The 15,427-nt window shown below is 49.2% G+C and overlaps 2 protein-coding genes across 3 annotated transcripts in view; one reads left to right on the top strand and one right to left on the bottom strand.

Moving 5' to 3' along the window:
- RAI2 (retinoic acid induced 2) overlaps positions 1 to 15,427 on the bottom strand; it is a 63,008-nt gene that overhangs the window by 34,642 nt on the left and 12,939 nt on the right. The window lies entirely within an intron of this gene.
- The window catches only part of LOC138847526 (uncharacterized), a 44,512-nt gene that overhangs the window by 258 nt on the left and 28,827 nt on the right, over positions 1 to 15,427 (top strand). Inside the window, exons 2-3 of the mRNA XM_089324669.1 lie at positions 750 to 821; positions 3,054 to 3,202. Coding sequence (XP_089180795.1) covers positions 750 to 821; positions 3,054 to 3,202 — 221 coding nt within the window. The remainder of the gene's footprint in view (positions 1 to 749; positions 822 to 3,053; positions 3,203 to 15,427) is intronic.

Below are 15,427 nucleotides of genomic sequence, written 5' to 3' on the forward strand. Positions count from 1 at the left end.
GGGACCGGGCAAAAGGGAGTCCTTCAAAACCCCAAACACGCTCGCCAGCCCCCAGGCGCAGGCTTGCCTAGCCTCAGTGTATCCGGGCCTCGGCTCCCTCTCTCGGTGCTGCCACGGTGCCCTGTGCGGAGACGAAGTGAAATCTGGCTGTGCACTTTGGCATCTTGTCCCTTTGAATGCTGCAGGCCTGTGGCCCGGCCCAGCCCCACTGAGCCAGTCCACGTGCTTCTCCTCCCACAAACCTAAACTCACACTCCAATCACACAATGGTATAGCTAATTATATCCCTGGCCCCAAGCCCCACTCCTGCTCTGTTCCCTTGCTTAAGTGGCGGGGGAAGATACCTCTCTAAGGAAAAATTAAAAGGAAAGTGGACAAACTGCTCTTTGCATTAGGATTTTTCTCCCCAAAAGGATTCAGCTTGGAATTAATTTTAAAACTGTCCGTGCCTACGTATTACAACTGCATTTTGGAAACTCAGCAACAAAGAGAACATATTCATTAGGGAGTCTTAGACCCCTGACAAATCAAACTTATTTATTCGATATTATTGTTTTCGTTTTTGTAAGGGAACGACCTATCACGGCGGAGGTATCAGTTTTGTCTTTTCCTTTTCGTTCCATATTTTATGATAAGCCATTTTCCTCAGGGCTGCAGAGCAGCACAGAATCTCCTTCAATTTCAATAGCAATTCCCCCAGCCCCTCACTTCCGCCACCTCATGTCTCAAGTGATTGCGTTTATTCACAGCTTTCTGCAGTTACACATCCATCGTGCACAGCATTGGGAGCGACGTGGATGGGGAACAACAGGACCGAGGCTGTTTGCCTTCATTGCAGCTTGAAAATTAAATACTACTTATTATTGTCCTCCCCTGGGCCAGCTCCCAATCACAAACTTCACAACAAAGCCAGCTGGAGGGGCCTTGGCTGAATCCCACACTGGGTGACGCAAAATCCCCAGCTGAAAAGAATGTATTTGCCAGGGAGCATTTTCCCTTGGGGAGGGGCATGGCTGGGTTTGGGGTCCCCCCAAAGCAGATGCTGAGACCAAGATCTTAGTGCACATGGTGTATGGTGGGGGCATCCCTGGCAGCACCGGTAGGGGGAGCAGCAGGGGAGGCAGCCAATGCTCTATTAACCAGGAGTTAACCTTAGGGTTCTCTTCACCAACAAGGAAGAAGCTGGGGGCATTTACCTTCCAGTTCCATTGCCACACGACTGAGGGCTGTGTCTGGGGACATAAGCTCCAGAGCGTCTCATCTGCCCCACGCCCGGGCCAAGCATGCTCCCAGGGCCAGTCTGGAAATCTTGGAGCAGAGAGCCGCAGGGGTACGCAGTAAGCATACAGGTGGCAGAGGTGAGAGCCAGGGACATCGGCGCTGCCCCACCAGCTTCTGCTCTAGAGAGGGGTGGGCAAGGGGTTACCTGCTGCCAACAGCCAAGCCTGTAAAGCACCAGAGTGCAGGCAGCAGGCTTGCTGCACCTCTTTCTTCACCCCCTGAAATCCTTCCTGGTGTCCTGTGGACAGGCAACAGGCAGGACGTTGCCAAGGTCTGAGCTCCTAGAAAGCACCCTGGTGTCTTTAGAAGTCACCTGCACGTAACCTCCTGGGGCGATCAGTGGGTAAATCTTGCAACGAACACCTAAATCACAGCCCATAGTGCCATAGCAGCCAGTGCCCTCCAAAGACCTCACTGTACCTCCAGAAGTAATTTGCTCTCTGGGAAACGTGGCTTCATAAATGCCGAACTCCGCAGAGATGAGGTGTGTGCGGCTTAGGAGCTCTGAATAATGGCAAGCCTGCCACCCTCCCAAGTGCAATGTGCTCCTGTCCCAAGGGAGAGGAGTGATCAGATGCAAGAGAGGCCTCGCGCAAGTCGAATGCTTCATTCTTCCTGGGAAGCCTGCTGGGGGTGAGTGTGGGGTTTTGTTGTTGTTGCTGTTTGATTTTTGGCAGGGGGTTATTTTTTTGCCAGCTCTATCTTTGTCAAATGCTATCACAGGCAACATTAAGACAGTTCTACATATGGCCACCAAAAGACGTGTTCAAGAATATTCATAGCAGCTTTATTTGCAATAGCCCCAAACTGGAAACCACCCAGATGTCCATCAGCAGAACAGATAAACAAACTGTGTGATCCATCCATACAATAAGATACTCCGCAGCAATAAAAAGGAAGCAACTACTGATACAAGCAGCAACATGCAGGAATCTCATAAGCATTATGCTAAGTGAAAACAGCCAGACACAAAAGACTACACAGGGCATGCTTCCATTTATCTACAATTCTATAACAGACAAAACTAATCTATGAAGACAGAAGTCAGCACAGTGTTTGTCTTTGGGGGATACCAACTAGAAAGGGGCTCGGGGCACTATGCTGGGGTGCTGAAACTGTGCTGTACTTTGATCTGGGGATGCTACGTGGATGAACACACATGCACGTAAAGCCCACCAGCACTTAAGATTTGTGTACCAGCCTGTACTTCACCATATGTGTTATATACACCACAATAAAAAGGTGAAAGAATAACCAGTAAAAGAATAAAATAAAATAAAATAAAATAAAATAAAATAAAATAAAATAAAATAAAATAAAACGGTTTTAGAGAACATTGCCTCCCTCTAATTGTGTCCAGGGGAAACTGAAGCGTTTCTCTAGACTTTGGCCTCCTGAGGGGAAGAACGCCAGGAGGGTTCTCACGGACGGAGCCAGCATTTTTCCACACCAAACAGGGAAGACAGGAGGAAAAATGTGATATGAGCACAGAGCCTTTTGTGGGCAACATGAATGATATGAATGATTTGGGGGACTTTTTTTTTCACCTCTTCAATACATATGCACAACAGAGCACACACACCACTGCTGTTAACACATGCCACATAGTCACACACACAGCACTGTGCACATCATACATTCACTACACACTGCACATAGCACACTCACATGCACACCTTGTCACACTGCATGTGATCACAGCACACAGGCTGACATACACAGGGTCAGCTCTGCCTGGGCAATCATCTCCTTCCTCCCGCTGCCAACCACAGCCACTGTCATCATCATTATCATCATCACCGTCGTTACAGGAACATCCCTCACCGACTGGGACATCGCCGAGAGTACACAGCTGTGCCCACAGACAAAGACATCTGCCTGGAGCCGCCTGCTAGCCCTGAAAGCTGTCCAGGCACATCAGGTTTATGCCTGGTTCTGAAGAGTGAGTGTCCTGCAGCCTTGAGTGTCAGTGCCAGTGGGAACCTTGCAACCAGGTCCAGGCATCCTCTTCCTCCTCCTTCTCAGGCCTACCAGGCACCGCCCCTCCTCTGTGAGGAGCCTTGCCTCACTTCTGGGTGTGGAGCAGTGTCCTCCCCAGGCCGAGATCAGCACTGACCTTCCAGCTGACCGCACTGCTGGGAGGACACAGAGAAACCAGCCAACATCTGGAAGGTGCCACCCTCTCCATTAGGGATGCCAGCACTTCCTCACTGTTAGCCTTTGCCATGGCTTCATGCACACCTGCAGCCTTCTGAGATTCTGAAAACCCTTTCCTTGGCTATTCTTTGCTACACTAGCTTGAAGAACTAAATCCTTTGAGTCCATTTCCCTATTTATTGACCACCTGGACTTTCTGCAGAACTAGGTCTCCATGTATGCAGGACAATGAAAGTGCCTGCCAGTGCACCCAATTTCCCTCTCAGGAATCTACCCCAAAGACTTAGGCACATTTAGCCCAGAAATCTGAGAAGCAACTTCCGTATCAACCAAGAAAGAATTGGGTTAATTATCATAGATTATCACACAGAATATTGTCTACTTGTCGCAATGGATGACAGAGACTGGTATGCCTGACACAGAAAAAAGAAATGCCCAAAGAAATTATTTAAGGGAAAAATAAGTGAAAAAGTCACATGGTGGGAGAGAATATACATTTTATATATGTAACATGAATTAAGTTTTGTTGAGTATGTGTTAAGAATTAAAAGAGGGCCGGCGCCGCGGCTCACTAGGCTAATCCTCCGCCTAGCGGCGCCGGCACACCGGGTTCTAGTCCCGGTCGGGGCGCCGGATTCTGTCCCGGTTGCCCCTCTTCCAGGCCAGCCCTCTGCTGTGGCCAGGGAGTGCAGTGGAGGATGGCCCAGGTGCTTGGGCCCTGCACCCTATGGGAGACCAGGAAAAGCACCTGGCTCCTGGCTCCTGCCATCGGATCAGCGCGGTGCGCCGGCCGCAGCGCGCTGGCCGCGGCGGCCATTGGAGGGTGAACCAACGGCAAAGGAAGACCTTTCTCTCTGTCTCTCTCTCTCACTGTCCACTCTGCCTATCAAAAAAAAAAAAAAAAAAAAAAAAAAAGAATTAAAAGAGGCCGGCGCCACGGCTCACTAGGCTAATCCTCCACCTGGCGGCGCCGGCACACCGGGTTCTAGTCCCGGTCGGGCGCTGGATTCTTTCCCGGTTGCCCCTCTTCCAGGCCAGCTCTCTGCTGTGGCCAGGGAGTACAGTGGAGGATGGCCCAAGTGCTTGGGCCCTGCACCCCATGGGAGACCAGGAGAAGCACCTGGCTCCTGCCTTCGGATCAGCGCGGTGCGCTGGCCGCAGCGCGCCAGCCGTGGCGGCCATTGGAGGGTGAACCAACGGCAAAAGGAAGACCTTTCTCTCTGTCTCTCTCTCTCACTGTCCACTCTGCCTGTCAAAAAAAAAAAAAAAGAATTAAAAGAAAAAATCAAACATGAGGGCCAGTGTTGCAGTGCAATGGGTTAGGCTGTTGCTTGCAGCACCAGCATCCACCAGCATTCCACATCAGAACACCAGTCCTAATCCGGGCTGCTCTGCTTCTGATCCGGCTTCCTGCTATGGCACCTTGGGAGCAGCAGATGATGGCCCAAGTACTTCAGCTCCTGCCATCTGGCTTTGTCCTGGCCCAGACCTGGTTGTTGTGGCCATCTCGGAAGTGAATCAGTGGATGGAAGATATCTCTCTCTCTCTCTCCCTCTGTGTGTGTGTATGTGTGTGTGTCTCTCCCTGTCACTCTTTCAAATAAAGATATCTTTAAAAAAATTAAAAAGTGAACATGTACCAGGAGTTGTGGGGAGCAACCCGGACTAGACTAAGTTACTGGAATTAAGACTTATTCTATGCATCTGCTCTCCCACAATATGGCGCTGGGAGAGAAGAAAACAGCTTCTACACAGCTGCCTCCAGTTCAGCCAATAAACTGTAGGACTTGCTCCTGATTGGAGGAGAGCAGCGTACTCGGCGTGTGGGCAGCCGAGTTGGGATTGGCGGAGGAGGACTATAAAGGAGGAGAGAGACGGCATGCACCAGGAACATCTAAGGGGAACATCTAAGGGAACACCTGTGCAGCCCCCGAGAGAGCCGGCCGGCGGTGTGCCGCTCCCCTGCGGAAGTGGGGAAAGTGGCCAGGGGGAACCGCCCTTCCACGGAGGTGGAAGGGACAGTAGCCACCCCGGGAAGAACCAGCAGCAAACCCGGGGAGGGCCGAGCAGATGAAAGAACAGCGCAGGGTTTAGTGTCGTTCCTCCACGAAGAGGGGGAGCGACATAATGGTGCCGTGACTCGGATATGAAGCCTAGGCAGGGCTTAGTGTCGTTCCTCCACGAAGAGGGGGAGCGACATAATGGTGCCGTGACTCGGATAGGAAACCTAGGACGGATAGGAAACTTAGGAGGGAAGAAACGGGAAGAAATGGGAAAATATCGGAGAGAGAGACTAGCAAACAGCCTAGGGAAAAGCTGGACGAAAAAGGTGCCGGAAGAAGCTATTGAAAGCCTAGGCATAGACTCAGATACGGACTATGGGGGGAAGCTGGGAGAAATCTCTAAGGTCGAAAGCGAAAGTGAAAGCTAGAACAAACAGACTCAGATGCGGACTGTGGGGAGAGGCCAGGAGAAATGAGGGAGGAGTATTGTTGGAGGAAAGCTTGGGGAAATATACCGGGTAGAGAAAAATGTTAGGGAAATTGAAGCCGCGGGGGGCAGGCCAAGGCGGAGACGAAAGCCACTTTGGGATTCTCAAGTTAGCCCGGGAATAGGGGGCGAAAAGTTAAAACCAGAAGCGGAAATGTAAGCCCGGTTGGGATCCGTCTGATTAGCCCAGGGAGCAAAGGACGGGAAGCCAAATCGTGGGGCGGAGACGTGAGCTGGGTTGAATTCGCCAGGTTAGCCCAGGGAACTTAGATTGAATGCTAGTGGCGGAGACGTAAGCTACGCTGTGTGACTCGCGGAGGCTGCCGTGTGCAGAGAGAGCGTGCGGGGCACAAGTAGATAGGGAACGCTGGGCTAGTGCGAGACCACGGAGTGTGCGCGCAAAGCTGAGCCGCGCAGATGAGAGAGAAGCGGGCTGAAGCGGCTCAGCCGGGAAGCCGCCAAGAAGCAGCCTCGGGGCGGGCGCCGGGAAGCCGCGGGGATAAGAGAAACAGAAGTTTAGAAGTAAAATGAGAGAAATAGGAATGTTGGCAGACAGAAGTAAAATGGGAGAAATAGGAATGCCCGGAGATAGAGAAATAGAGAAATAGAAAGGCCTCCCCACAATACTGCAATGAGAAGGCTTGGATTCGGTCTGCCTGATTAGTGAGGCGATGAGCACCTGCGGGCGTCTAGCAGCTTATGCGCCGCAGGTCACCGAAGACGGGCACGTTATTAACATCAATAGTCTCCCCACAATACCGCAATGAGAAGGCTTGGATTCGGTCTGCCTGATTAGTAAGGCGGTAAGCACCAGCAGGCAGCTCGACCAGAGTATGAGCTGCAGGTCACCGAAGACAGGCACGTTATCAACACCAATAAGTCACCCCACAACATGGCAATGAGAGAGCTTGGATTCGGTCTGCCTGATTAGTAAGGCAGTAAGCACCAGCAGGCGGCTCGACCAGAGTATGAGCCGCAGGTCACCGAAGACAGGCACGCATCAGCGCCTAAAAACCTCCTCACAACATGGCGAAGAGAGGACCCGGATTCAGTTTGCCTGATTTATAGGGCTTGTAAGAACCTGTGGCAACTCTAGCAAGTAGAGCAGAGTGTGTGCCGCGGGACACCGAAGACAGGCGCGTATCAACGCCAAAAAATAAAAAGAAAGGGGGATCTGTGGGGAGCAACCCGGACTAGACTAAGTTACTGGAATTAAGACTTATTCTATGCATCTGCTCTCCCACAATATGGTGCTGGGAGAGAAGAAAACAGCTTCTACACAGCTGCCTCCAGTTCAGCCAATAAACTGTAGGACTTGCTCCTGATTGGAGGAGAGCAGCGTACTCGACGTGTGGGCAGCCGAGTTGGGATTGGCGGAGGAGGACTATAAAGGAGGAGAGAGACGGCATGCACCAGGAACATCTAAGGGGAACATCTAAGGGAACACCTGTGCAGCCCCCGAGAGAGCCGGCCGGCGGTGTGCCGCTCCCCTGCAGAAGTGGGGAAAGTGGCCAGGGGGAACCGCCCTTCCACGGAGGTGGAAGGGACAGTAGCCACCCCGGGAAGAACCAGCAGCAAACCCGGGGAGGGCCGAGCAGATGAAAGAACAGCGCAGGGTTTAGTGTCGTTCCTCCACGAAGAGGGGGAGCGACAAGGAGTTATCTCTGATAAGATTACAAGTGATTGTTCATTTCTGTTTTACATTTCTGTTTCATTTTAAAACATGTGTTACTTTTAAAATGATGTTTCCAAGTGCCCATCACTGATTCCCTACCCATTCTTCTTAGAGACTTGGGTCACTGCTACTCAGAGGCAGCTGGACCTTGAAGGCAGGCAAATCAGGATTAAAGCTAAGGGCTCTAAGCATGTGCTATTGCCTTGTTGAACCTTTCTTTCCTCCATCATCAACAAGCCTCACCAAGGCCCTACTCAATGCCTCCTCTGTGCCATGGTGGACACAGTACTTACCTCCTTCCCACTTGGAGTTGTATCTACAGCAATAAAATGAGGGTGCCTTTGCAGTGCTATTGAAAAGACTATTATAATTCCTGGCACATAAAAGGCCTTTGAAAACGGCCATCTACCTAAATAAAAAGGAGTATGACTTAGTTAAAGTGGGCTAAGATGCGTAACAGATAGTTCCAGAATATGATGGCTAAATAATGGAAGCACAGATTTTGTTTAACAGTCCAGAGCGCAGGGTCCACATCAAGCAGTTCTGTTCCATGCAATGATGGCAAAAGAAGGTCTTCCATCTTTAATCCTGGTTTCCAAGGGGTTTTCTCCATCCTGAGAATCAGTGGATAAGAAAAGAACTTGGAGAAAAACCTGGAAAGGATTTATGGTTGGACCAGAGGTGCACATGTCATTTCCACTGACATCCATTGGCCAGAACTCAGGCATATTGCCGTACACATAACTGCAAGGGAGGCTGGGAAGTGTAGTCCCAGCTGGGTGCATAGGAAGATAAACAAAACAGATTTGGGTGACAAACTAGCAATCACTGCCAGAGGGACTTACAGAAGGAAATACATCTCAATGACTGTGTGTGTTTGTCTGTGTTTATTTGTGTCCAGTCTGCAAAAAGGTGATGCTCAAGGAAGCCTTTGTTTTGGAAAGTGCAGAGGCTCTTTTTTGCTGAAATTTTAGTTTTCTTTTTTTTGGAAGAACTCTAAGAAGACATATTTTTAAGACTCTCATTTATATTATCAAGGTTGTCCTGCCACCGCCTGAGATATTACTAAAAACAATGCCAGTCTTCGGCTCCGATGCTCACAAAATTTGAGATGCTGTCAAAAATAAATGCCAGCTCATCAGATTCTGTGTGAAAGAGATGCCAACACACACATAAGTCAAACACAAAGCTGCAGACAAGAGCTGTACTGGGCATACACTCACTGCGCCTGCCTTGAAGAACCTGACATGCTGACCAGTGAATCCATGGACTTAATCATAGCAACTAAGAGGAAACATCCTTTTGTTCCATAAATGGGCACTTTGCAGGACCACTACTTATGTCTGTCTATCAGAGGCTTGGAGTAGAGATTCAGAGGGCTACGGATGTCATGCTACACTTTAGCTTGCTTTTGTCATTCAGGAGATTACAGAAAGTTCCCATGTGTGGTTGAGAAAAGGGCAAGATGTGTACAATATAGTTTTTGATCATTCATTCATTCATCTGTTCGATCTACATATATGGAATGATTCTTCAATTGCAAGCACTGTGGGCCCCAGGCTGAGGGGGTCAGTCACGTGAATGCACAGTTACAGTGTAGCAGGGCACCTGAAGTGCAGGAAGCTCCCACCATGGCTGATTATTACAAAGGCCCCTCAAGTCTCTGCTATTTCTCGGATTTACCTGGCACAGAAGCATAAAGTAACTCATCAGAAATCTGTCTACGTTCATGAGATGAAAAGACCGAAAATCCAAAGAGAAAGGCGATGCTCCATGGCTGTCATTGGAAAAACGAAAGTGGGAAAGATCCTGGTAGCTGCAGATAGGGGGCTCTTCCTGGGTGCTAGGCTTCATGCATTCTTGTCACTCATCCCTCCAGGTATGCAGCACTGCTCCCCACTGTATAGATGGCACCTCTGAGGCCCAGAAAGATTAAGACATTCACCCCATTATGTAGCAGTTGGCGGACGTTGAATTTGATCTGTTTGTCTCCAAAGCCCTAGACCCTTCCATTGCTGCCATTCACTGCCCCAGATAAATGGAAAATCAGGGAGAGCAGATGCAGTGGGGAGCTGGGGCGTGCGCGCGGGGTGGGGGGAGGAGTTACCCGTGACTCGATCTGACAGCTCAGGGGAGGCAGGGATGGACGACGGCAAGCGATTGGCCTCGGGAGCCAATGCTCACCTGCTAGCAGTGATGTGAGGATAAATGGTCATCATGTGTCCATTGATTCAACAATACTTATTAAGCAACTGCAAGGTGCCAGGAGCTGTTCTATGTGCTGGGGGGATGTGGCAGTGGGAGATGAGGAATAAATACGCTAAAAAATAGTAAGAGAAATGTATTTTAACAGATTTTTTTTGGGGGGGACCCACTTAAACCCAGGACTTTGAATTGTGGCACATACTTCGCAAACTTGCAGAAAATAAAGGATATATGTACAGAAAAAAAGACTCCAAGGACATGAACCCAAAACACTGACAGAGGTAGCCTCTGGGTGGCAGAGTAATGAATGAGTACTCTCTTCTTGTCATCTTTCCATATTTGTAATTTTAAATAAATACACCTTACTTTTATGATCATAGAAAAACACAAATTGACTAAAAAAAAAAACACATAAAAAAAGAAGACAAATGAAAACCCAAGGAATCAGCAAAGGAGGCTGCTCTGTGTCAGACACCTAGGGCAAGGCCTACTCCTATAGTCACACCAAATGATATCTCATTTCAACACACTGCCTGATTATTCAGAACTTACTCACAGGGGCAGCCACGGGAGGAAATATACACTCAGCACTGAGATATCAGGGACTGAATTCTGAGCTCGAAGTTTTCATGAGGGCATTGCGCCATTTTTCAATTAAGACAGGTTCATCATTTTGTTTTGTTTTATATATTTTTCCTGAAAAATGCTGATGTGTAAAACCTCATTTCTTCCCTTAGCACACTCGCCTGTGGGTTTTATTTGTAATTTATTTTTATGCACTCCTGAGAGGAGCAGAGAAACTGAGCTGGTGATCTGTATTGCCCCAGAGTTCCTGGTACTGGAAAACCTGTGAAAGCCAGATGAACACACCTGAGGTTCAGATGAGAGGGCAGGCATTACTCCGGGGAGGGGGGGCTGTGACAGTGACAAAGGAGACAGAAAAGCCATGCAGCCCCTCAGCCATGAGCATGCCTGGAAGACTCGGCCAGGTGGAATCTAGAAGGCCAGGAAGAACCATCTAATGTCTCCATAGAGCAGATTCTCTGCACGCCTGACTCAAAGATGCCCCCTCAGTCCCCAAACTCTTAAATCTAGAAGTGAAAATATCCTCACTCAAACTAACAGGGTCTGTGAGGGGCTTAGGATCTCAACATAAGATTCTGTTTCCTGCACGAAATATTGTTTTAGAAAAAAAAAAATAGAAGCAATGATGGAAGGCGCACAGGAAACATCTGTGTATACAAACAGGCCAGCTCCCTAGGAATAAAAATGCATTATGCATCACAAAAGTCTAAATATTTTTATTAACATAGTTTGTTAACCAAGAACTGAGAATAAGGTTCCTGAAGAGTCCCCCATCAAATGCTAGCTTCAATATTTCATTTTATTCTTAGGAGAGAAGTAATTCTGAAATCTTATATTCGATTTGAGCAATGAGTTTTCTATTAAAAGTTATTTCTTTTCCATCTCAGGCTGAGCAAAGCTCTGGGCCAAGGGGGTTAGGGAATTTGTTTCATAAAACTGACAGCTTGGCGAGCATTCAATCACTCGGCACTGCACAGCCCAGGAGAACAAATAAGTCCTTTTCTGATGCCGCTCCAGACACGTTACGATGTATGTTCCAGAGCTCCACGCCTGCCTTCGGACAGTGTGCCTCCTGCAGCAGAAAGAAAAGGGGGCAGAGCCACATAGCACAATACCACCAAAACCTACCAGGAAGTGAAATGAATCAATCATTCTCTCATTTGGAAGTGGCAGAAAAACGTCCAGTCTGGAGATGCAGCTCCAGTGGCTATGCCTGGCCTGACCTTCCAGAAGGCTGATCTGTTCAGGGGGGACTATCAGCCATTTTGTCATCCTGTCCTCAGTGCTTTGGGACATGTGTCTTGGCAAGACCTGGCAGGGGCTTGAATAAGGCAGATAAGGCAAGCCTGGTGGCCGCCTTTGGCAGAGGTGGTGGCGAGAGCAGGTGACTGGCTTGCTGCCTGGGTGTCATCCTGGGCCACATCCACATAGGTCAGCCTGTACCCAATGCTATCCCAGCAAGCACCCAGCTTGGAAACTTCCTGCTCCACAGGCCTGCCTCAGAGCAGCCAGAGCAAGAGAACCCTCAGAACATTTCTGCCCCTTCCGCTCCCCACCCCAGCCTTGTCCCGCCCCGCCCCGAAATCACAAGGACCTTTGTTTTGCATGGTTGGTGCTCAGACACAAAGCTACACTTTAAAAATGACCGAATGAGACACACGAATCTGCTGCTGGAACACAGAGGCTACTGCCTGTGAGAGTGACAAGGGGCTCCTGGGGTCCAGATCTCCATCGGCGTGCTGGTGACATGCGTGTACTTTTGTGAAAATTCTTCCAGCTACACAGTTCATAAGACATCCTCTTCTGTGTGGATGTTAGGATTTTAAGCAAAAATCCACAAAGAACAATCTGGGAAGGATCATTTTGAGGACTTTGCCCCGTCCTTACAGTTGGCGTTCAAAACCCACCATTACCCAGAAAAGTAAAACCCATGTCGCCCCACTGCTGACAAATTCTGACCTCTTGAAAGTGCATGTGAAATCGAAAACCTTTTCAAAATGCTGATACTATGATTTAGGCTTTTACTCACCATGTCCTCTATGCTTGGCAAAGAAGCTACAGGATGGGACGCAATTTGGCTCTAATGGCCCCTCCTCCTGCAGTGATGCAGAAGGAAGGGCGGGGATAAATGGCAAAGCTCATGTGCATGCACACACTCATTTTAGGCCAGGAGACGCTTGGGGACTCTTTCCAAAGACCCAAGTCCCATTTGGGACCTTTCTTGCTCCTTCACTCTCTGACCCATGCAGCCACGGAAATCTCATTTTTGCTTTTTTCATCCCTTCTCCTGTCTTTCCCTGGACTGAAGTGTTTCGAGACTGCCTCTCCGCCTTATTCCTTATTCACTTTGAGGGGGAAAGGATGCTTTCGAAGACCTGAAAATTTAATTCAGTTTCTAAAGAGTTCTGGAGAATGGAGGGGCACAACTGCTTTGCAAATCAAGGTCTGAGTGGTGATAGTGGTGAATTATCTTTTCCAATCAGGATTGCAAGGATGTGGAAATGCATTATGTAAAGGAACTGTCTCTCTCAGTCAGGTCCCAGTTTTTAAAGATTCCTGCCTCCTGCTAAGCATCTGCAAATCCCAAATCTGGGCAGGACCCAAGGATTCCTTGGCTCACTTGAAATCCACCTGAAATGTCCGGACAGGACTTCAGATGGCTGGGAAAATAAGGAGGCCACGGTGCAGCCTCGTTTCCAGGAGGGCAGAGGGGTGTTCTCAGGCTCCCATTTTCAGAGAAACATGGCATTTGCAACCACAGAAGCTAAGCGAAAGGCTTTTGCACTGTATTCATGCCTTTTCTATTCCCAAACCCCCTTGTGGCACTGTGGCTGAACTGAATTTCATCTACTTTGGCCCAAACCAGCTTGGCTGCCGAGGCCGCAACACCTCCCCTGGCAGATCGGGTGACCAGCTTGTCTCAGTTTGACCAGGACCATCAGGGTTTAGAATTTAAAGTCTGGGGCCAGCATTGTGGCACAATGGATTAAGTTGCTCCTGGCGATGCTGGCACACTTTATTGGAGCACCAGTTTGAGTCCCATGTGCTCTGCTTCTGGTCCAGCTTCCTGCTAGTGTGCCTGGGAAGGCAGCAGAAGACTCCTTCCAAGATGTGGGAGACTAGAATGACTGGCTTCAGCCTGAACCAGCCCAGAGTGTTTTGGCCATTCTGAACATGAACCAGCAGATGGAAGATCTCTCTTTCTCTCTCTGTCTCTCCCTCTCTGTAGCTCTGCCTTTCAAACAAACAAACCTTAAAAATAAAATTGAATCAAATTAAAAGGCCCATATCCCAGGAAGCCTGTCAAAACTAGGCAAATCTCCTCTCCCCCCGCAGCCGGGCCTAAGCCACATGCTCCTACTGCTTACAGATCCAGACCTACTCACATTGTTCGTATTTATCAAGTGAGGATAAGGCTGCTGGTGGAAGGTGCTTCCGGTTGTTGCCTATGTCTGTCAGAGTTTGTTTTTGCTCCCAAAGTGATTTTAAAAGGCTCTTCAGACCCATTCATTTATGCTCATCACATTTTTTTCAGAACAAGGACCATGCCAAGATTTGCTGACCACTCCCCTTGGCCTGGGCTGCAGCCACCCCTGGCTGCAAAGGAAGGGCCGAACACACAGATGAGATCATGGCACTGGCTGCCTAGAAACTGCCCATGATGGAGTGCAAGTTCTTTATCAAGGCTGACAAGACGCATTAGGATCTGGTCTTTGGCCACCTTTTCTGCTCATGGCTCAGAATCTGCCCTTTTGCTGCCTCTGTTTCCTCATCTGCAAATGAAAACAGCATCGTGTGGTTTAAAGGGAAGGGCACACAGCCAGTCCCTGGCCAGGTGCTTCAGCTCCATCTTGGATTTAGAGAACATAGAGTCCTTCACCTTCAGCCACAGGGGCCTCTCTATAGAAACACGGGGCACGCGAGAGGTTTGAAAGAAGTGCAGAAATATTCCAGAGAGGGCCGGCGCCGCAGCTCACTAGGCTAATCCTCCACCTTGCGGCGCCGGCACACCGGGTTCTAGTCCCGGTCGGGGCGCCGGATTCTGTCCCGGTTGCCCCTCTTCCAGGCCAGCTCTCTGCTGTGGCCAGGGAGTGCAGTGGAGGATGGCCCAAGTGCTTGGGCCCTGCACCCCATGGGAGACCAGGAGAAGCACCTGGCTCCTGCCTTCGGATCAGCGCGGTGCACCGGCTGCAGCGCGCCGGCTGCGGCAGCCATTGGAGGGTGAACCAACGGCAAAAGGAAGACCTTTCTCTCTGTCTCTCTCTCTCACTGTCCACTCTGCCTGTCAAAAATTTTAAAAAAAAGAGAGAAATATTCCAGAGAGATGAGAGATGAAGAGATTCATGCTCCAAATAGCCATGACGGAGCCAAGGGCAGGCAGAACTGGCTACCGGAAGGCAGGCCTGGACTCCTCGAGAGTGACAAAGATGGTGACAGAGATGACATGACCTGGCTCTGGGACTCACAGGTCGGCTCACAGTTGCTGAGCTCTCTTGGGTGGACAGCACAGAGTTAAGTGGCAGGAAGATGGAGTTCTAGAAGCACAAGAATTGCCCATTTCACCAGCGATTGATGGGGACAGAAACACTACAATACTAGAAATGAGACCTTGAGTTCATGCCTTTGAAGACTTGCTCTGGGAAACAGACAGACTGGGGGAAACTTATGTGTTTGCACTTTTTTTATTCAACATATCATCAGCATCTCAGTGTAACACTGCCAGGAGCTGAGGAGGGTTGGATTGTCATAGATTGTGATTAGAACGAGTTTTAGGAAGTGCTGCCTGGCTCAAGAGAATGAATGTTGGTTTGAGATCAAACCACACAAAAAAAAAAAAAAAAGACACATGACTTCTGCACTCAAAAACAAAAGAGAGAAAAGAAAAAAGCATAGGTCTTGTGGGAAAAAGCGCAAATTGGTGCACAGTTGGAAAGCAATTCCACATTGCTTTTGCATTTTACAAATATTCAGGAAAACAGCCGAACAGCTACTTTCATGAGTAACCTCAGCTACTTCTTCCACCTGTACCAGAACA

This window comes from Oryctolagus cuniculus, chromosome X, assembly GCF_051225735.1.
Source record: "Oryctolagus cuniculus isolate XC-2025 breed Fujian yellow rabbit chromosome X, ASM5122573v1, whole genome shotgun sequence".
Taxonomy (NCBI): Eukaryota; Metazoa; Chordata; class Mammalia; order Lagomorpha; family Leporidae; genus Oryctolagus; species Oryctolagus cuniculus.